The 24037-nt window shown below is 34.4% G+C and overlaps 1 protein-coding gene across 2 annotated transcripts in view; it reads right to left on the bottom strand.

Annotated features, from left to right (window-relative positions):
- Positions 1 to 24037, bottom strand: part of TRPM7 (transient receptor potential cation channel subfamily M member 7) — a 118568-nt gene that overhangs the window by 54631 nt on the left and 39900 nt on the right. For both annotated transcript variants that reach the window (XM_041741650.1, XM_041741660.1), the window contains exons 5-13: positions 20850 to 21063; positions 18506 to 18630; positions 17269 to 17440; positions 15631 to 15805; positions 14533 to 14656; positions 12372 to 12444; positions 10534 to 10634; positions 4321 to 4455; positions 457 to 510 (exon numbers count right to left, since the gene is read on the bottom strand). In XM_041741650.1, coding sequence (XP_041597584.1) covers positions 457 to 510; positions 4321 to 4455; positions 10534 to 10634; positions 12372 to 12444; positions 14533 to 14656; positions 15631 to 15805; positions 17269 to 17440; positions 18506 to 18630; positions 20850 to 21063 — 1173 coding nt within the window. The remainder of the gene's footprint in view (positions 1 to 456; positions 511 to 4320; positions 4456 to 10533; positions 10635 to 12371; positions 12445 to 14532; positions 14657 to 15630; positions 15806 to 17268; positions 17441 to 18505; positions 18631 to 20849; positions 21064 to 24037) is intronic.

The raw sequence follows: 24037 nt of genomic DNA, 5'->3' as shown, positions 1-24037 counted from the left end.
ATGACTAGAAGCTCAGAAAACTGGGTCTTAATTTCATAACCTTTCCTTTTTCTTCATTTGATATATTATGCTCTTTATTTCTATGTTACCAGAAATTTAGCCCTTATTTTCATCTTGTTCTAAAAAAATGTCATTTTATTGCTATTTTTAAGATGTATATTATTTAAATGTGTTTTGGAAACAGATGAAGTGTAATCAATTTTTAAAATAGCATTTTCAGGGATCCCTGGGTGGCGCAGCGGTTTGGCGCCTGCCTTTGGCCCAGGGCGCGATCCTGGAGACCCGGGATCGAATCCCACATCGGGCTCCTGGTGCATGGAGCCTGCTTCTCCCTCCGCCTGTGTCTCTGCCTCTCTCTCTCTCTCTCTCTGTGACTATCATAAATAAATAAAAAAAAATTAAAAAAAAATAAAATAAAATAAAATAGCATTTTCAAAAACCAAAACAATCTCTTACCTGTTTAACATCCCGAACGAGATGAAATAGCATTGGATTAGTTGGACCTTGTTTCTTTAAGGAAAAAAAGTAGAGCAAATTATTATTTTTCTTCTAATATAATGTTAACAACTTCCTTCCAACACAACTTCCAACACAAATTTTAAATCATGCAAATGCTGCGAGCTTCACAATTCTATCTTTAGTTTACATTTCTTTCATTGATAATGGAGCTATATACTCTCTTCTTGTTAGAATGTACCTTGTTTCTGCCACTAACCATCAAGTTGCACCAATACTTTAAATACTTTGGGTAACAAACTTGTAACATATATGTCATCTTAATTTCCACTTAAGGAAGTTAAATTGGCATACTTACATCCATAAGTATCTTAATATCTTACTCCCATTTATGTATACTATTAGACTAACCACATGTTCCATTTTTATAGTAATCTTATTTTGATGGTATCAAATATCATCTCCCCCATCAAGACTGAGGTAAATGGGCCAAGAATGTGTTCTTTCTAGACAGTGCTTTGATTCGTCTAAAACTTACTGCAATGAATTCTAGGCAGTACAAATAGAGATTTATTTTCAATACTTTTACTGTTTAAAAGAAGTATCAGAAACGTCTGGGTGGCTCAGGTGGTTAAGCATCTGCCTTCAGCTAAGGTCACGATCCTGGGTTCCTAGGATCAAGCCCGGTGTCAGGCTCCCTGCTCAGCATAGAATCTGCTTCTCCTTTATCTCTGTGCGTGTTCATGTGCTCTTTCTCTCTCAAATAAATACATATCAAAATTAAATAAATAAAATATCAAATGGGATTAATCCATCATTGTTATTAATTTTTATGAGGTCATTATATTAATCCATTCAATCTACTTTTCCATTTTGATCACATATACTTGGTAATAGGTAACAGATTTTCAAATCTCACAGGGTAAGCCTCTGACTTCTTTAAAACATTATTTTATTGATTTATTCTATATAATACCTGAAGATAACTGTACCTAATAACAGACATAAACTCTATTTTGCCTTACTTTGTTGCGCTTTCTCTTTTTACAATATTTAATCTATCCGATACTCAGGAGCTGAGTTCTCTCTGGCAATGCTCCATATTAATTTTTTAAAAATGATATGAAGTATTTCATATTTTTTAGGTATTAGCAAGTTTCACTGTATTTTCTCTAACTGTATATAATATAGAAATGTAATATTTAGAATTCTGTTTTATCTAAATCCATTAATTTTGTGTATTAAATATAATTTTTTAGTATAAAATAAATATACTTTAATAGAGCAGTTTTCAAAGTGTGGTCCCCTGAAAGCCCCCAAGACTGTTTTAGACGGTCCATGAGATCAAAAGTATTTTCTGAATCATGTTAAGATGTTATTTCCCTTTAGGGTATCTGGGTGACCCAGTTAATTAAGCATCTGACTCTTAGTTTCCACTCAGGTGGTAGTCTCAGGGTCATGAGATTGAGCTCGTCAGGCTCCGCTCTCAGCCTACTTAAAGTTCTCTTCCCCTTTTCCTCCAACCTTTTCTCTTTCCCTCTCTCTCTTAAAACAAAACAAAACAACCATGTTATTCGCATTTTTTCATTTCTCTCAGTGTTCAGTGAGAAACTCTCAGTGTAGTTTCCAGAGGATTCTTGCTGTGTGATAGCTAAATTTAAAAGGTTCTGGGGCACCTAGTGGCTCAGGGATTAAGCATCTGTCTTTGGCTCAGGTCATGATTCCGGGGTCCTGAGATCGAGTCCCACATCAGGCTCCCCATGGGGAGCCTGCCTATGTCTCTGCCTCTTTCTGTGTCTCTCAAGAGTAAGTAAATTAAAAATCTTAAAAAATAAAGCTGCCTTCTATGAAGCTACACATTAAAGAGATTTTAACCGGTAAAACTATTCTACTCTCCTCACTAATCTATTTTTTTCTTGAAAAATGTTATTTGTATTAACATGTAATGGATTTATTGTTATTACTTAAAATTAGTATTTTTAAAAAATATTGGTTTTACATTCTAATATGGTAAATATCAACATAAACAAACCCACTTTAAAATAGCTTTTAAGCCCAACAATTTTTATATAATAGGACCCTGATAACAAAGCTTGAGAACCACTTCTTTGTGTTTTATAATCCTTTAACATTAAAAAAAATTCATCAGTATGAAAAGTAACTGTTATCTTAATAACTTTGAGCTACACAATTAAGTATTTGCCTTGCTAATGGTATCAAATTTTAAAAACTTAGAGAGTGAGAAAGAGAGAACAAGTGTAAGGAGGGGCAGAGGGAGAAGCAGACTCCCCACAATGCAGAGAGCCCAATGAAGAACTCAATCCCAGGACCCCAGAATCATGACCTGAGCCAAAGGCAGATACTTAAACGACTGAGCCACCCAGGCGCCTTATTTCTATTATTTTATATCAGCTTTACATTTCAGGGATAAATTATTTACATTTCAGGGATAAATTATTACTGCAGCACAATGAATAATCCTTTTAATTTTTATATCTGCTTGCTAGGAACAAGTAGAATGTCAACAAAGTTCAATCTAACTGTGCTAGACACTATTTAAGAAAAAAATGGAGGAAAATAAAAATATAATCCCTACTCAAAAAAAATTTACAATCCAAAGGGAAAGATATAATTATCCTCAACTAACTATGCCAATGGGTTGATTCATGGGTTCAGAGGCAGTGGCATGGCATTAAACTACATTCTAAATAATGAATACAATTCCAGTAAGTGAAGAGTAGCTGAGAAAAAAACACACACCAAAACTTTGTAAACAAATGCTTTCTTAAACAGTTTATATTTTGGGAAAATAGTAGGTAGACAACATAACCAAAATATCTAGTATGGGAAGGTGGGGGTGGGAATAAAAGGCCAAGTGATAAAGTTAGCTACGGCAAAATTTCAAAAGCTGAAGAGCTTTGAAAATCAAGCTAAGAAAAAAAAAAGAAAAAAAAAAAAGAAAATCAAGCTAAGGGTTTGGGTATTATTCTATACACACTGGGGAGCTATCAAAGATTTTTTAACTGGGGAAAGATATGGTAAAATATAGGATTATAATGATTAGTTTAAAGAATTGATTTGAAGAAAGGACAGGAGATTAGATTACTGAAGTAGTATGACTACTAAAAGGACAAAGTATAATAACATTAGGCATGAAAAGGAGGAGATACAAAGAAATTGATCAATGTACAGAGAGCTTTGCAGAGAAGTCAAAGTTAGAAAACTAGGATTTGGTAGTAGTGTACCTCAAAATTATAGCTCATTTAAAATAATGTTGGTAACATGGAAAACCAGTAAGAAGGGCAGTATTTACTCTCTCCAATGCTAGACAATCTTTGTATAGGGAACAGTTTTCAGGAGCTCTTTAGAAAAAAAAAATGAAAAATGGTATGTAAGCTAAAAGGGGATATCACAAGGTTAAAATTATGAACGTAAAAAACAAAAAGAAGAAAACACAATGTGTAATTTCTCCATTACGAAAAGGCATCCAATGAAATTTAGTGTAATAAACGACCACCAAGAAGGGGGAAAAAAAAGGAAATACAGTGACTTTTAATGAAGAAGCTGATCCTACAGTTTTAAAAAGTGGTGAAGGGAAGAAATGGGAGACAGCTGTAAACACTTTACCTCCTTCTTACGTGGCTATGGTATCAGGGAAAATCTCCAGAAACAAGGAAAGACAAGTTCCAGAAACAAGTTCCAGATTGTCACATAACCAATCTACCCTAAGACTGGCAGTAATTTTTCCAAGTCATCAAGCAAATCATTAAAGGTCTTGGCAGTGGAACTGGATATGTCCAGGTAAAATGACACTTCCCAAAGATGATAAAGCTTATTCAACAAAGAATTCTGACACATACTTACTGTGTTGTAAAGTTCTTCCAGTCTAGGAATGGTAAGAAATTTATGCATGCTTACTCCATTTTCAATAAGAAGTTTCACAAATGCAACTCTATCCATCACAAGAGCATCAAGCATAGCTTGTTCCAAGGATCCAACCTAAAATATAAAAATTAATGAATATATTTCACACAATCTAATTATACAAAGTTGTTTTTTTTTTTAAGATTTTATTTATTTATTCACGAGACACACACAGAGAGGCAGAGACTTCGGTAGAGGGAGAAGCAGGCTCCCTATGGAGAGCCTACCTAATGTACAACTCAATCCCAGGACCCTGGGGTCACAGCCTGAGCCAAAGGCAGGTGCTCAAACACTGAGCCACCCAGGTGCCCCACAGATTAAAAGTTCTAAATGCAATTCCTTATTTGTTTCTCAACAGTTTTAGAACAAAATTTAAAAGATGCAAAATAGGTGAGGCCTGAGAGGCTCAGTCTGTCAAGTGTCCAACTCTTGATTCTGGCTCAGTTCATTATTTCAGGATTGTGAGATCAAGCCCTGTATCCAGCTCCATGTAGAGCCTGCTTAAGAGTCTCTCTATCCCTCTTCCTCTGCCCCTCCCCAACAAAAAGCAAAATTAGTAAATGGCTAGGACTTAAGGTATAAAGGAAATAAAAGAAAAAACCTCTACAGAGTAGCATTCCCCAAAAAACATTCCATAAGCAGTATTTCTGCAGGAAAGTGTTACGTGGGGGGTGGGGGGAGGGTGGGAGTGGGGAATCCATTATCAAGTAAATCTAGGAGAAAAATACCTTAGAGCAACAGATCTCGACATTTAGGAAAGGTTTTTTAGAGGGATTTCTCTTTTCTTTTTTTTTAACATTTTATTTAAATTCAATTTGCCAACACAGTATCTAACACCCAGTGTTCTTCCCCTCAAGTTTGAAGGGATCATTTCAATAATTGAGGATCATTACTAATATTCAAAGGATACCAAAGATCATACCACAAGCCAGACAATTTTACTTAAAAAGGAATTGTTCCATATTTTACACAATTCTGTTATCCCATTAGATGTTCATCAATGAAAATGCAATAATTCTGCTTTACATACAAAGTATTGTCATGGTTTGTTTTACAAAACGAACTTTCCAGAAATCCAACTATCATATAAATTAGATAAGATGATATTTAGCTTTCTTTAGAACTTTAAATTATTCACCATTAGAAAAAATTGTATTTCCAAATAGCAACACGATCTGTGCTGTTTAATAGAACACATGTATATCAGCATTTACAAATTGTTCCTTTAAAAATTTTTTTTTATTTATTTATTCATGAGAGACACAGAGACAGAGAAAGAGGAAGAGACACAGGCCGAGGGAGAAGTAGGCTACCTGCAAGGAGCCCGATGTGGGACTTGATCTCGGATCCTGGGATCACACCCTAAGCCAAAGGCAGACATTCAACTATTGAGCCACCCAGGTACCCCATCACCAAGATCTTTTTAAGGGTATAAACTAAATTTAAGGGTATAGACTATACCCTTATACATGATGGGATTTCAAGAAGAAAGATGTTTTCTGCAGTGTTTTTCATCACTTAGTTCTATGTCATAACAAGGAACATATTTTGGCATTGTGCTTAAAGATAAGGCCAAACTAATTAATAACACTGTAAAACTTACTCATTTTCTCATATTAACTGGTAATTTATCATGGCATGTTATTCCTATTTTAGTTGATATTCTTTTTCTCTTACTACATACAAATAATTCTGCTATGTTATTACTTATTCTAACATAAACTAACGTTTATTCTAATTTCTACTTGGTCTTCTTCCTGTTCTTTCTTTGTCCTATACTAGTAATGGGTGTTTTCCTGCTCCCCATGGAATTTAAATTACCAACAACATTCTTGTATTAGTGTGCACTCACAACTGCAGCATTTATACTGATCCTATATAAAATAAGTGCATCTAATTATTTATTAAGCCAATTATACGTTGCTATTCCTGAGACCTCTGCATTAAAATATCTACTTTTATTATAAATGACTTTTGTCTTTATCACAATAGGTCATTATATTGCTTTTTAAAAATTTGTATTGGGGGACACCTGGGTGGCTCAGTGGTTGAGCATCTGCCTTTGGCTCAGGTCGTGATCCCGGAGTCCCAGGATCCAGTCCCACATCAGGCTCCATGGATGGAGCCTGCTTCTCCCTCGGCCTGTGTCTCTGTCTCTCTCTCTCTCATGAATAAATAAATAAAATCTTAAAAAATAAACATAAAATAAAAATAAAAATTTGCATATGGGTGCCTGGGTGGCTCAGTGGTTGAGTGTCTGCCTTCAGTTCAGGGCGTGATCCCAGAGTCCGGAGATTGAGTCCTGTATCAGGCTCCCCGCGGGGAGCCTTTTTCTTCCTCTGCCTATGTCTCTGCTTCTGTGTGTCTCTCATGAACAAAAATAAAAAAATAAAAATCTTGAAAAGACATATTAAAAAATTTTTTAAATAAAAATTTGTATAGTAAGCACTTCATGAAAGTCAATTTTCACATAACAAAAAGGTCATAATGAAACTTATGTGTCGGGGATCCCTGGGTGGCACAGCGGTTTGGCGCCTGCCTTTGGCCCAGGGCGCGATCCTGGAGACCCGGGATCGAATCCCACATCGGGCTCCCGGTGCATAGAGCCTGCTTCTCCCTCTGCCTGTGTCTCTGCCTCTCTCTCTCTCTCTGTGTGACTATCATAAATAAATAAAAATTAAAAAAAAAAAAAAAAGAAACTTATGTGTCTTATCTGAATTGAACAAAAAGAAGTGTTCTTTCTGAATTAGGTATAATCACTGCCCTAAAACAACAATAAAGCCCGATAAAATTTCCACATCTGAGGAAAAAAGGTTTAAAGAAGAAGTATCTGCTTTATTTCACATTTCTTCATATACTTAATGCATTCTGAACTTCTAATAACGAAGAGGGAAAACAGTAAGACAATTATGCTGCAAACTAACAGGAAGGAAAGCACAAAATCAAATAGCTAACATTGTGCAAAACAAACCCATAAGATAAACCACATATACATAGAAGAAAAAGGCTTTGACCAAGCCTTTACATCTGAGGAGATGGCTCAGTATGAAGAGTGTGCAACTCTTTATATCAGAGTCTTGAGTTTGAGCCCCACATTGGGTGTAGACATTATTTAAATAAATAAATATGTTTGGGTTTTGTTTTTTTAAGGAAACCAGAAAAAGGAATCAAGTCCAGGTAGGTATCTAGAGGAATACTGTACCAAAGAGAAAACACAGCAAGTATAAAGATGGGGGGAGCACTCTTGGTATGTTTTAAGAACACGCCTATAAAGAGGTGCCTGGGTGGTTCAATCAGTTAAGCCTCTGCTTTCATCTCAGGTCATGATCCCAGAGTCCTGGGGTTGAGCCTTGCCAACAGGCTCCCTGCTCAGCAGGGTAGCATGCTTCTCCCTTTCCTCACCACTTGTGCTCTCTATTTCTATCTCTGTATCTCTCTCTCAAATAAATAAATAAAATCTAAAAAAAAAAAAAAAAAAAAAAAGAACACGCCAATATGACTACATAAAAGAGTCAAAAGGGAGTAGTGTTAACATGGAAGGTAAGAGAGGTAGTAACGGGACAGAAGATGTGAAGCCCTACAAGCCATCATAAGGGCTCTGGATTATGTTCTGCATAAATGTGATGTTATCCATCTTCTGTCTAAAAGGAGAGGAAGAATGAGAATAAGGAATCAAACAGGATGCCCCTAAAACAACATAGAAGGGTGACAGTAGATTGGACCAGGATGTTAAAAAAAATTGGGTAGTTTGAAAGTAGACCTGAAAATGTTTACAAATGGAATTGGACTGGAATATATGAGAAAGACAAAAGTAAAAAATAATACTAAGGTTTCTTATCCTCAAAACTGGGAAAAGATTGTTCCCATTAATAAGATGGTAAAGACCATCTGGTTTAAACATCTAATATAACAGTACAATGAATTCTCTTATACATAAAAGACTATTTCTTTGCTTGCTTTCTTCTTCTTTTAACCTTTTGACTCCAACTATTTTTCCCACTTCTCCATCACTTATCTGTTTTCTGTATCTATGAGCTTAATTTTTCTTTAATTCCACATACAAAAGAGATCGTATGGTATTTATATTTAACCTAGCACGATGATCTCAAGATCAATCTATGTTGTTGTAAATACCAAGATTTCACTCTTTATTATGGCTGAATAATATTCCACTGTATGTATACACAATTTCCTTGTCCATTCATCCATCAAGCCAGAAAACAATAAACAAAATGGCAGTAAGTACACATCTATAAATAATTACTTTAAATGTAAATGGAATAAATGCCAATGAAAATGCGCAGTGTTTGAATGGATTAAAAAAACAAGACTCATCACCTATATGAAGCCTACAAGAGACTCACTTTAGATGTAAAGTCACAAACTAAAAGTGAAGGTATAGAATAAGATATTCCATGCAAATGGAAACCAAAAAGACAGACGGAATAGCTATATTTCTCTCAGACAAAACACACTTTAAAACATACACTGTAAAAAAAAAAAAAACCATACACTGTAATAAAAGGCATTACATAATAATAAAGACATCTATCAAACAAGAAGATATAATCTGCATAAATATTTATGCATCCTAGAGAGGACCTAAATATATAAAGCAAATATTAACAGACACAAAGGGAGAAAGAGATAGCAATACAATAATGGTAGCATACTTTACCACACACCCCTTATATCGATAGAACATTCAGACAGAAAATCAGTTAGAAAATATTGGTCTTAAATAGAATTAACAGATATTTACAGAACATCTCATCCAAAAGCAAAAGAACACATATTCTTGTCAAGTGCACATGGAATATTTTCCAGGATACATTATACGGTAGGCCATAAAACAAGTCTTAATAAATAAATAATAAAATTAGAAGGACTGAAATCATACCAAGCATCTTTTCCAACCACAATGGTATGAAACTAGAAATTAGTTACATGAGTAAAACTGGAAAATTCACAAATATGTGAAGATTAAACAACATGCTACTAAACAAGGAGTCAAAGAAGAAACAAAAACTATCTTGAGACAATTAAAAATGGAAATACAACATACCAAAATTTGTAAAATGTAGCAAAAGCAGTTCTAAGAGGAAAACTAATAGCAATAAAGGCCTACACCTCAAGAAATTTTTCTAAGTCTCAAACACCTAATTACACCTCAAGGAATAAGAAAAAGAATGAACAAAACAAAGTTAGTAGAAGGAAGGAAATAACAGAGATTAGAAATTAATGAAATAGAAACAAAAAAGATCAATGAAACTAAGAGCTGATTCTTTGAAAAGATAAACAAAAGGTTAAACAGAGAAACCTTTAGCTAAACTCAACAACAAAAAAAGACTCAAAATCAGAAATAAAACAGAATATGCTACAACTAGTACCACAGAAATACAAATGATTATAAGAAACTATGAACAATTATACACTAAAAAACTGGACAACCTATGGGCTCCCTGCTCTGAGGGATACCAGCTTCTCCCTCTTCCTCTGTTACTCCTCTTGTTTGCACTCTCTCAAATAAATGAAATCCTTTTATACAAAATTAAACAGCTAAATCCCTGGGAAATACAACCCACCAAGACTGAATCATAAGGAAACAGAAAATCTGAACAGATCAATTACTAGTAAGGAGACTGAATCAATTATCAAAAATCTACCAATAAACAGGAGAGCAGGACCAGACAGCTCACTGGTGAATTCTACCAAACATTCATTCAAAGAAGAATTAATACCAATCCTTAATCTCTTCCAACCACATCTTCCAAAGCATCTTTTAAAACAGGAGGAGGAAACTCTTCCAAACTTACTTTATGAGGCGAGCATTATCCTGATACCAAAATCAGATTACACCACCACAAGAAAATTATAGGCCAATATCCCTAATACACAGAGATATACAAGGCACAATTTCTAAGACTTCTTTCAGTTCTAGGATTTTTAGTGATCCAAACCCTATAAAAAGAAAGGTTTTGTCGTGAGCTATATTAAATCCTAAATAAATCTGGATTTTGTAGAAATGTTTAGCTAAACTAATTTTGCATTTTAGGCAGACGTAAAATGTCAAGCTAGATCACAGTTCCAGCAAATACTTTGTTATTAGGCAGTCTAATTTAATTGCATCATGTATATAGATTATTTACATACCAGCCACTGCTGTCCATAAACAAACACATGATTTTTGGCAATGTCAACTCTATCCCATGCCAGTGTAAGGATGAGCTGGTCAAACGCAGATGCATTAGTGCCTAATTGCATAAAGAAAACAGTTGTCAAATTCAATTAATTTATCTCCATTAAAATGTGAACACTTACCAATTCTCCGCATTCCCTTTTAATTAACTCATATAAGCTCATGTCAGTCACTGTTCAGAGGTAGCCTGTCTCACAGAAATAAGGTTACCCCCAACATTGAGGACTTTTATTTTCCAACTACAGAAAACACACAGTCTCACTCATTGCAAACAATTCAGAATACAGAACAGTAAGAATAAAACAAAGATGATCTATCAGAGACAGTACTGTGTTAAAATTATAAAAAACATCCTTACAGGTGCTTTTCTGCTCATATATAAATTCATACAAATACTTTTAATCGTTTATGCAGAAGTGCATGATACTATACAAAGTATTCAGTAGCCTATTTTATGTATCTTAACATCATACTTTAGTTTCGTAGAACAGTACATATAAATTTATCTTACATACATATTAATACCCTTTAAAGGAATACTAAAGTTGATTCAACAAACACTCTAGTGGACATTCAGGTTATTTTGAATTTTTTGGTGAGTATACTTTTATGCACATGCTTGATTATTAAAATAGGATGATTATGTAGAAGACAAAATGCTGGGTAAAGAATACTTTAAAACTTTTGATATATTGCCATAATATGTTCCAGAAAGGTGATACCACCCATCAATGGTATAATACCCACAAGGAGACTAAAATGCTTCCTTATTAAGATATACTTTGTTTTAATTATAATATTGACCATCCTTCCACATTTTCCCCAAGCATTTATATTATTCTGCTAACATCTTTTACATGAATTCTGACTCATTTTTCTATGAAGTATTCATAATCTTACTATTAATTTATAACAACTCTGTGGTCCCTTTAGATTCCTATTCCTTAATTTCCTCATCTATAAAATGAGGAAATAATAGGAAATTTTCCTGTTAGGGTTGTTGTAAGATTAAATGATCAACAGTGTAAAACACTAGAACACAGTGGTTAGGACAAAGTATATGGCAAATATAGGTGTTCTCTTTTTATTTCTCTGGATTTTCTATTATTGATCTCTGTTCCCAAAGTGTAAATATATTTTATTACAGTATTTTTTAAATGTTTGATCTATAGGTAACTTATTATGATCTAATATTTGGGAACTTCTTGTGAAAGACAACAACATAGTGTCTTCTTGCTTTGTTCCTGCCATTTCACTACATACTTGGACTTTCAATACCCACCCAGATGGGACAAGTTTTAGCTTCCTATTTTTGGAAAGATTTTTCACTATATTTGTTTTATTGGTTGGATGTCTTTGGCAAGGTAATGAGAGGACAACACAGTTTAATGTGATGTGCATTAACCCTTGAATCCTCAAGCATACCACTAGCTTTCTTTCCAAATTTCTTTTCATAATGAAAACATGTTTTAAGAACATTTAATTTCTATCAACCAAGACCCTATTACCTTTAAACACCTACTTTCAGCCAATTAAAAATGTGGAACATTCTTAATAGGATAATTAAATGGGTCTGGTGGCAAAAACTCTGCTAGAAATTTTAAAAACTTTTAGATTTCTACAAGACAAGAAGAAAAGCCCATTTACTGTCACAGAAAGCTAGCACTGTGTCTTTCACAAAGAACAATTATTAAAAAAATTCAGTTCCCAAACATTTAGCTAGATTAAAAAGTCCTGTGTTATATAAATAGGCTATAAATAAGATCTTAGAAATAAAGTCTTAAAATCTTACCTTTAAGCAGTGCAGTAAGGATTGCTACATCTATGTCTTGATGTTCATCTGATCCAATGTGAAAAACTGTGATCTATTTAAAGATCAATTCATAATATTATGCCTTTGTATTTTCAAAGCTAAGGTATAAGGTATATAAAACAGAAAGTAATTTCAAACTACATGGGAGATAAAGATTTTTTGGGGGGGTTGGTCAGAAATTACTTCATTTCAACCAAAACCCCCCACAAAATTAAAAACCTTTCATCGTTTACCAAATAAAAATGACAAGTATGCTCAAAATGTTTAGTTTCATATTATATTCATTTTTTGACCTATCTTCTATTTTATGTCCTTCATTAGACAAGCAACTTGGGGCGCCTGGGTGGCTCAGTGGTTGAGTGTCTGCATTTGGCTCAGGTCATGATCCTCAGGTCCTGGGATTGAGTCCTGCATCAGGTTCCCCGCAGAGAGCCTGCTTTTTCCTCTGCCTATGTCTCTGACTCTATCTCATGTATAAATAAATAAAATCTTAAAAAAAAAAAAAAGAATAAGCAACTTAATGGCCTGAGACTACAGATTACATATCTGAGTAAATCTTAATGTTTTTTCTAGAGGGAGCATTTAATTCAAGTACTATATCCCTGTTCTTTTTTTTTTTTTTTTAATATTTTATTTATTTGACAGAGAAAAAGAGAGAGCATGAGCAAGGGGAATGGGAGAAGCAGACTCCTTGCCAAGCAAAGAGCCCAATGCAGAACTCCATCTCAGGACCCCAGGACCATGACCTGAGCCCAAGGCAGACGCTTAACCTATTGGGCCACCCAGTGCCCCTATATATGTGTTCTTGAATGAAAAATGTTTTCTTCAATCCTTTTACTGGAAATTTCTTTAAATTATTTGAAGTGAAATGCCACTTGAGAGGTTTTCATTTAATAAGACTTTTCATAAAGTAAAAGACTATTTCAACCCCATACACATTTTTTAAGTTTATTGTGTACAAAAAGGAAATGCAATGAAAAACAAGAGATCAAATCCTGTTATCATCTACCTTTTATAATTGCTAAAAAATTGTATCACTGAAAATTTAAGCCCATGTTTAGATGACTGAAATTAAGCAACACTGATCTTTAATTTATTTAGAGCATTCAATCAAAGTAAAATAAAATTTTTTTTAGATATTTTTCCCCCAGTAATCTCTACACCCAATGTGGGGCTCAAACTTACAACCCTGAGATCAAGAGTTGCATTGCTCTATGACTGAGCCAGCTAGGCGCTGCTCCTAATATATTTTAGAGAAGCTATTAATGACTTTTTATAGTTCTTCCTTGATTCTAAATATAACCTGTTGAGGCCTCGTTATTAAAATTTTCATAAAACAGAAGTGCAAATGTATGTCTCAGTATCATATAAAACTATAACCCTTCTGTGATATCACTCTGTTTGAACAAAACAATAAATGTATCTGGACATGGTTAAAAAATAATTTAAAATTTTAAATTCAGGTATGCCTGGATGGCTCAGCGGCTGAGCGTCTGCCTTTGGCTCAGAGTATGATCCTGGTCCTGGGATTGAGTCCCCACATCAGGCTCCCTGTGAGGAGCCTGCCTCTACCTCTGTCTATGTCTCTGCCTCTTTCTCTGTGTCTGTCATGAATAAATAAATTTTAAAATTTTTTTTCTTAATCCAAATTAAAAAACGAAAGTATTTCGGGGTGCCTGAGTGGCTCATTCAGTTAAGCGTCCAACTCTTGGTTTTCACACTCAGGTCATGATCTTGTAGTCACAGGATTGTGCTCAGTGCAGATTTTGCTTTGAATTCTTTTTCTTTCTCTCTCTTCTTCTCCCTCCCCCTCTACCCTATCCTACATGCACTCTCTCCCTAAATAATAAAATCTTGGGGATCCCTGGGTGGCGCAGTGGTTTGGCGCCTGCCTTTGGCCCAGGGCGCGATCCTGGAGACCCAGGATCGAATCCCACATCAGGCTCCCGGTGCATGGAGCCTGCTTCTCCCTCCGCCTGTGTCTCTGCCTCTCTCTCTCTCTGTGACTATCATAAATAAAAAAAAAATAAATAAAAAAAATATAAAAACTAAATAATAAAATCTTAAAAAAATATATATTTCACCAATTTATGATGTTTTGAATGAAATAAAAAGGCTTGTTCTGTTGAAATCTACTTACAAGCTCCTTTCTTTTCATGCACTCCATCAGTGTTTGAAATAAATGAACTGCTTCACTCTGGCCAAAGTTAAATGTTTTTTTGATGGTTGAAATTATATCAGGCTCTGCTGCATCAGGAAGATTACTGTAGTGAGAGGAAACATAATTCACCAATTTCAATTTCTATTATTTGTAGACTCTAATATGAAGTATAGGTGAATCCACATAAGACCTTTAGAGATAATGTATTAATATTAAATACCTGACGCTGAGTGAAATACTGTCCTTTATGAGACTCCCAACAAAAGTCATATGGGAGAAAAATAAATGTTGGAGTTATTATTCTCTTTGAATTACTTTGAATTGTTTTCAGGGCATGTGTTGCAGTAGCACTACTCACATTTTATAAAATACTCTATAAAGATAATTTTAAGATATTATGGTGTATTAAGCACTACTTCACCAAAATGTCTTAAACCTGAGCACATTCACATTTTCTCTTTTCCTCAATGGGTAATATGGCTCAAAAATGTAATGATATAAAACATTTTAAAATATAAAAATGAAAATTCATAGTGAAAGTCTCCTTCCCACTATATTCTATCTGCCCAGTTCTATCTCAATTGCTTGCCTTTTTCCATGTATGTACTTTTGGTAATTTTCCCAAATCTAGTATAAAGTTACCAACTTTTCTTAGCTACAAACTATTGTTATATAGATATATCATAATTTATCTAGACCTCTTAATACACATTCTATTTTGCTCCAATCTTTTACTTTTGTAAACAACACTGTAATGAGTACTTTTTATGTTTTTATGTATTTCCTATGTATAAAAATACATCTGTATAAATAATTCCTAGAAAATGGAATTAGCGGGTCAAAAGATACATGCCTCTGTACGTTTGACAGATCTTGCAAAATTATCCTCCAAGAAGACTGTTATATTTTAATTCAATCCAATAATGTATCAGACAAGCTATTTCCTCAAATTATAAGAAGGTATTATATTAAACTTCAAATTTTCATGTCCATTAAATACTGAAATGAATCTAATATTCTAAAAAACCACAATTCTCTTTACATAGTTATTGAAATCTTTTTTAAGCACACACTTACCCTCCTTCTTCTGTTTGCTTATGAATATATGCTAGTAGGTCTGCAGCTCTGCCTGTTCCTTCACAAACAACGACTGGAACAGGAGGGCTTTCTTGAAGATACTCTAAAACAGTGAGGATAACATTTGGCCCACCCTCAAATATAAGTGCCACCACAGGGACACCTTGTCCAATTCCTTAAAAAAGTAAAAGATTGTAAGATATTAGGCAAAACACAGTAATTCAATCTTATTTTTTACTCAATCAAAACACAAAATAAAGTCAAAATATAATGTCTTATAAGAGAGGTGAGTTGATGTCAAGCATTCAGCATGGTAATAATCTAACCTAAATGAAGTAAATACTGAATAAATTACTTTTTCATTAACATAAGGGCTGTTCTAAATGACAAAATTAGAAAATACAATGTATGATTAGGCATGCACTGGAATTCAGATTCACTGAAAAGTAAAAATTATTTTGTATATTTCACTAATAGAACTCTTGACAAGAAATTTATACCACCAATTCATTTTTTAGTTTGTGTCTTAAAGATTTTTTTAAGTAATCCCTTCACCCGATGTGAGGTTCTAACTTACAACCCCAAATTCAAGAGTCACATGCTCCACCAAATAAGCCAACCCGCCAGGCATTCCTCATTTGCTTTTTAATACTGTATGAGTTGAACTTCTAATGTACATTTGTTTTTATTCACTTCTAAAATGCATACTTCTGGTTTCAAATACACTGAGACATTAACATGGAAGCCAATGACAGAGTCAGAATTAGAATTACATAAATGGAACTGATCAATAAAATCTAGGACCAGGACGCCTGGGTAGTTCAGTGGTTGAGTGTCTGCCTTCGGCCTAGATCGTGATCAGGCTCCCCAAAGACAGCCTGCTTCTCCCTCGTCTATGTCTCTGCCTCTGTGTGTCTCTCAAGAATAAATAAATACATATTAAAAAAAAAAATCCGGGACCTCCTCAAGAGTAACACAAAAGATTTAGTGAAGAATGTCAATTTCTGTTTTTACAATAATCTGCAATGCAGTGAGAAAATCCAAATACAATCAACTGTAGGATTCTAATACATTCCTACAGGATTGAAGAGAAGATATGACTCCATCTTAATATGAATACATCAAACCTATAATTTTGTATTTCTATTTCACTTTGTCACAGAGCCCACCTTCTTGGTGTCCTAAGATCACAAAATTTCTTCTTTTTGAAAATAAAAATCTAGATCTTGAACCAGAAAGTATGACTATGGTTGGAAAGGAAGACAAGTGTCAAGAATTTTAAGACATATCTACTAAAGAGTAATACCTATTCAGGTAAAAAACTTCTAACAAGATGCATTTTGCAATAAAGTATTTTTTTTTCCTCTTTTACTCTTTAATCTTGAATTTCAAATCAGGTAATAGAATATATCACACATTAAGAATATTTCTGAATTCCTTCAGCTGCAATAGGATTACAATACCAACAGAGCTTCCAATGAACCTCTGTGGCTTTGGCCTCAGTATCTGAGTACCCTATTTGGCCTCAGACTTCTTTCCCTAAGTCTTTCTACCTTGTCTAAGGTCAGTTATTTTTGTTGTTTTGTACGTTGTCTTGCTACAAAAGGAACTGAGCAACAAATTTATAAATTCCCTTACTAGCATGAATTCTTTGCTGATTAATAGTTTTTTCAAGTTCTCTTCTCAATCTGACTTCTGCCCCATACTTTCCAACAGTGCCATCATCCACCAATATGAAATGGGAATGTAGATTATTCAGAACATTCAATTTGCTCAGAGGGTTCAACAAGGTTTGATAAGGAGCAACCACCTAAACAACAGCAAACATAACAGTTAGTGAGCAGAATTAAATATAAGATAAGGAAAAAATAAACTTCGAAATAATCTGTAAAGACAATGAGGTAAAATACTATTTACAATATAGTAACATAAAAAAAAGTCAAAAAATATGTCAAAAAAGCACAAATTTTTAAGACAGCTGATGATTAACCAAGAGTGGGCCAAACCATACGTTTATATTTCAACACTTTTGCAAAATATGTATTATTTTATTATTGCATGCAAAAGAAACAGAAAATAAATAAGTATATAGAGTGAAGAAACTGTTAGGTTATTAGTAGATAAAGTGCAATGTACAAAGGACACTAAATAAGAAAATCTAATAGATTTTTCTAGCCCTAACAGAATCTTTAAAATTGATATTAGGAATTTAATTGTACTTGAAAATGATCGTTATTATACAGGAATTCCTTTTTAGTACTTGATAAATATTTATGACCAATTCACATGTTCTTAACCTACTCAAATAAAATGCTATCGTTTGGTTACTATTCTTAATGACAGTAAAACTAATTCTTAATATCATATAGTCATTAAAAATGTAATTACAAAGACTGGCATGATTTGGAAAAGGTGTGAAATAGTTACACAAAAAAGAAACAAAAATGTACTAATACAATAATGACAACTATTTCTATCTGTGAATGCATTTTTGAAAGGATCATAAGAAAACCTCAGGAAAAAAGGGGAAAAAAAGAGAAGCAAAATACTCTTTAAAAATAATTTGAGGGACGCCTGGGTGGCTCGGGGCGTAATCCTGGGGTCCCAGGATTGAGTCCCACATCGGGCTTCCTGCATGGAGCCTGCTTCTCCCTCTGCCTGTGTCTCTGCCTCTCTCTCTCTCTCTCTCTCTCTCTCTCTCTGTGTCTCTCGGGAATAAATAAAATCTTTAAAAAAATATAATAAAAATAAAAATAAAAAAATAATTTGAAAAGTATGGTATGATCATGAGTAGTTTAAGGTGACTTGCACTATTCTTGCCCTAGTTTTGTTTATACACAAGTTCAAATACAAGAAATTTTTAAAATCTTCTTACATCTCTCCCAACAAGATCATTTCTGTTTTCAATCACTCCCCATGGTGCTATTCCAATAGTGCAAATCTTTCGAGATGATCTGGAAGCATGTTCTTTGAGGGCATCACCAACATGTTTTGCCACACCTGTTCATATAAAATTTAATTCACTTTATTTGAAAGTAGTTATTGTTTTCAGAATAAACCTGTGCTCAATCTATAACATTATAATTGGTGATATTTTTCTTTACACAGAGAAGATAAAAAGCGACAAGGTCCAAAAGACAAAACTTAGAAAAGAAAACACAAGGACTAAAAACAAAACAAAACAAAACAAAAAACCCCACAATGTCAAATCACTATAACTGCCTGAAACACACGTAAAAGTTAACTTTTACCATGTTGTTAGGCCTAGTCCTCTCTTAGATTCCTCATGTAAGTAACTGTAGTTTTTTGTTATTGCTCTACACATCATCTAAAAGAAAATGAAGAGTATGGCTCAGGACCATAAGCAAAACACACACACACACACACACACACACACACACACACACAACAAGCAACTACAAAAGTTGTCCAACTGAATCAAAAAATTAGAAAAGTAGAAAAGACATTTTAAAAGAGCACATGGCTCCTCATTATCACTTATGAGCTGAATTGTATCCTTTTCAAAATTCCTATGTTGAAATCCTAATCCCAGTACCTCAGAATGTGACTGTATTTGGAGACAGGTCCTTTAAAGCAGCTTTACATTTAAAAATGAGGCCATTGGGGTGGGGCCTAATCCAATCTATCTGGTGTCCTTTTAAGAAGACAAAATTCTGGACACAAAAAGAGACACCAGGAATGCACATGCATGGCGAAGAGGACACAGTGACAACGTGGCCATCTGTAAGCCAAGGAGAGAGGCCTCAGGAGGAACCAAAGCTGCTAACATCTTGATCTTAGACCTCTAAAACTGAGAAAATAAATTTTGTTTAAGCCACCTAGTTTGTGGTATTTTATTATGGCAGCCCTAGAAAACCAATACAACATTCAGTTTGGTTTTTATAAAGCATGAGATCTCATTTCTCACCTAGGTTATAGAAATAGCATCTTAACTGGTCTTCCAATTTACTGCCTTGCCTGTTCACAGTCTATTTTCAAAACATCATCCAAGTGATCTTTGCTCTTGTCAACTCCCTGCTTAAAACCATCCCTTCTTTAATTCAGAGTAAATGCAAAAGTGTTCTAACAGCCTATGAGGCTTTATAATGATGTGCCTAATACCCTGCTATTCACCACCTTTCCTTACCCCATCCCATCCTATCCTCTATCACACCCCCATAACTTTACGACCTCATCACCAAATACTCCTTGTTCATCCTACTCAGCTACACTGGACCCTTCTTACCATTCTTCCAACACACTAGCAGCTTCTTTTCTTTTAAATCTCTGCCTCACATTACCTTTAACTTGCTCCCTCATTTCCTTCAATCTACTCAAATGTCACCCTATTAATGATGCCCTCTCCATCAACCTTCATCATCCTTTCTCTGTATTTCATGTATCACATAACTCTTATTATCTAACATATAACATATTTAGTTATCTGCTTGTTATCTGCATCTCCTCTGCTAGAATATAAGTTCCACAAAGGTAAATATTTTCTTTGTTTTTGGATCTTCAGCAGCCAGAAGAAGGCCTGACATACAATGAGGTTCAAAAACCCCTCATAGTAAAATGTCTGCAAGTTAATTTAAGTCATAATTATATTTTGCTTTGGATATTAATTTTTCTTTTTAATCTGTATGTCATAGAGAAGATATAGAATGAAAAATTATAGTATATTAAAAACTAATTTTGGTTTTTTAAACTAATTTTGAAAGCTATTTCTTACCACTGTGTAGGCCATGGACTGCCATTTTTATATCAATTTACTGGTATTCAGATTAACACTTGGCTTGGTAATAGGGATCAATAACCTTTTTTTAAGATGGATCAAATAGTAAACATTTCAGGGTTTGCAAGGTAAAAGGCTAGTCACCCCTCCACTGTTGCACCACAAATGTAACTATATATAATAGAAAAACAAATGAGTGTGGCTGTGTTCCAATAAACCTTTATTTTCCAAAATAAGGAGTGGGCTGGGTTTCGTACCTGGGACCATAGTTTATCAATACCTGCTTTAATGTGTATTATTTTTTAAGAGTAAATGAAAACCAAATATACTTTTACATTTTACCATTTATACTTAGGAACTATATAGATTATTTAACAGAAAAACTGAATATACTGATATTTGGTGTTATTATTTCAAATATTTAATTAATATTATGAAATATTTACAAATACACTAAATAAAATTGGTATAATCCTCACATTACCTGTGTTTACTCCTCCAGTTAAAATCCAGGCTCCGGTTGTAACTGCAGCTTTAATAAGACCCTTTCCAAGCAGCTGCTTGATTCGTGGGTGAAGCTCAAATTTCTGCATGCCTCCATGCACAGAGATAACAAGTTTGGGTAATTCCATTTGCCATTCTTTAAGCAAAAGTTGCAGAATGACTTCAGGTTTGGTGTCATATGATAGTCTCACATACTAAAAAAGATTTTTAAAGCACAAAATATATTCATATTCATTTTAAAGCACTGAATATATTCATAGGTGTCATAATGCAACATTATACAACATTAGAAAAATGTTATTTTAGATCAGATTATTATAAAGTAGATTTGATAGGTTACTTTTAATACACTTAACACTCCAAGGAATAAACAACAGCAAGCAAATGATTTCATTTTTTAAAAGATTTTATTTATTTATTTATGAGAGAGACAGAGAAAGAGAGGCAGAGACACAGGCAGAGGGAGAAGGAGGAAGCCTGATGCAGGACTCAATCCCGGGACCCCAGGATCACGCCCTGACCTGAAGGCAGACGCTCAACCACTGAGCCACCCAGGCACCCCAACCAAATGATTTTAAAGCTGGAAAATCATTCTGTAAGAACTAAAGAAGCAGAAATACTCTAATTTCTAACCTTTAAAACATAAATATGTTCCTCTTCCTATTTATATAAACTCAATTACCATTCATCCAATTTACTCAATCTTTCAAAGCATTGAGATGGATTCACAAGTTTTTTTTTTTTTTAATTTTAATTATTTGAGAGAGAGAGAGCATATGGGAGAGAGCACAAGCAAGAACACCAAAGGGAGACAGAGAAGCAGACTCTTTGCTGAACAGGGAGCCCAACACAGGGCTCAATCCCAGGACCCCAAGGTCACAACCCGACCTGAAGGCAGCTGCTTAATCAAACGAGCCACCCAGGCGCCCTAAGAGATTTAATTTTTTTTTAATTCTATAGAAAATAAGCTGCCACATCTGTGGAGTAAGTTCCTTTGGTTTATAAGATTTAAGAAAATTAGGTATGTCTTAAGTGACATCACAAAACTTACTTGCTATAACTACTCTTATTCATTTTCTTGGATGTACCTATATGATTTAGCTCATAAGAAATCTGAAATACTCGGAGCACCTGCGTGGCTCAGTTGGTTAAGCATCTGCCTTCAGTTCAGGTTGTGATCCCAGAGTCCAGAAATCAAGCCCTGTGTCAGACTCCCTGCGAGTCGGCTTCTCCCTCTCCCCCTGTGCTCTCTCGTTCTCGCTCTCAAATATATAAAATCTTTAAAAATAAAAAATAAATCTGAAATGCTCCTATGTTGAAAGAAAAACATTTTTAATCATCTCTAACAAAGTTTTTTTTTTTTTTTAAGATTTTATTTATTTATTCATGAGAGACACAGAGAGAGAGACAGGCAGAGACATAGGCAGAGGGAGAAGCAGGCTCCACGCAGGGAGTCTGATGTGGGACTCGATCCTGGGACTCTAGAATCATCATGCCCTGAGCGGAAGGCAGACACGTACCCACTGAGCCACCCAGGTGTCCCTATAACAAAGTTTCTTTGCAAAACAATATACTGCCCATTGCTTACCACCAGAGATCAAATACCAATGAAAAATATTCTAAAATATCAGAACCCAAAATAGCAGAATTTTACAGAACTGAGAAGACTCCAGAATGTATGCCATGAGAGTGCCTGGGTGGCTCAGTTAGTTAAGCATTTGCCTTTGGCTCAGGTCATGATCTCAGGGTCTTAGGATTGAGCCCCACATTAGGCTCCCGACTCGATAAGCAGGGAAATCTGCTTCTCCCTCTGCCCCTTCCCTGCTAGTGCGCGCATGCGCGCTCTCTCTCTCTCTCAAATAAATTAATTTTTAAAAAGGCTATTTATAACAAGATTCTTTTCTATACTAAGTCTTCCTGCTTTTGTTTAATTCATCATTATATATGGCATAAAGTCATGTTTGGAAAACAGCTTAAAGTTAAAAAAAAAAAAAGATTATGTAAGGAATAAATGAGGAGTTCTACTTTGGTCAGTGGGAGACTAGACTGTTTTGAACTAACTCTGCCCCTAGGAATAGAGAAACTAGAAAATAAACATGTCTGAAGGCATCATAGAGTTTCCAAGGCAGTGAAAAGTGGGATCAGGATCCAAAAGAACAGGAAAACTAAGAGAGATGGGCCCACCTTTAGCACTGCTTTTCCTATCAAGGCAGGGAGGCAGGCAGAACAAAGAACAACATAAAGGGTAAAATGCTGATAAATATAAATAAAAAATAATTATGTTTGGGGGGCTTAAAATTATACTAACAAAAGCACATAAGTCATGAGAAAAATAAATGAAGTTTTAAGTATTCTAAAGGGTTCTTGCACTTGCACTGTCCAAAAAGTAGTAAAAGGACTAATTATAATAAATTGTGTTTTGTAGCATTTAATAAAAGATTAATCCACAGAAAAAGAATGTATAAATAACATGTTAATAAGGGAAGATGAAAATAAAAAATATTTAATCCAAAGCAAACAAGAAAAGAGGACAAAGAAAAAGAGAGTTAACGAAACTCAAAAAAACGTACTTCTTAAAAAGAAACCTCTTAAACATAAGGAAAGGTTAAAAGGGAGTAAGATATGAACAAACATTTCTCTAAAGAAGACATATAGACACATGAAAAAATCCTCAACATCACTCATCTCAGAAAAATACAAATCAAAACCACGATGAGATCTCACTTCACACCTGTCAGAACAGCTAAAAACCAACTCAGGACACAACAGATGTTATTAGCAAGGATGCAGAGGAAGGGGAACCCTCTTGGTAGGAATGCAAACTGGTGTAGTCACTCTGGAAAACAGTATGAAGACTCCTCAAAAAATTAAAAATAGAACTACCAAACAACCCCACAATTGTACTACTAGGTATTTATCCAAAAGATATAAAAATAGTGTTTTCAAAGGGGTACCTACACCCCAATGTTTACAGCAGCAATATCCAGTACAGCCGCTATGGAAAGAACCCAAATATTAATTTACTGATGAATGGATAAAGATATGATATATATAATACACAATGGAATATTACTCAGCCACGAAAAAGAAATCTTAGTATATACAACAACGTGGATGGCTCTAAAGTATGTTATGCTAAGTGAAATAAATCCATCAGGGAAAGATACC

The sequence above is a fragment of the Vulpes lagopus genome, chromosome 2 (genome assembly GCF_018345385.1).
Source record: "Vulpes lagopus strain Blue_001 chromosome 2, ASM1834538v1, whole genome shotgun sequence".
Taxonomy (NCBI): Eukaryota; Metazoa; Chordata; class Mammalia; order Carnivora; family Canidae; genus Vulpes; species Vulpes lagopus.
This window is presented reverse-complemented; position numbering and strand designations above follow the sequence as displayed.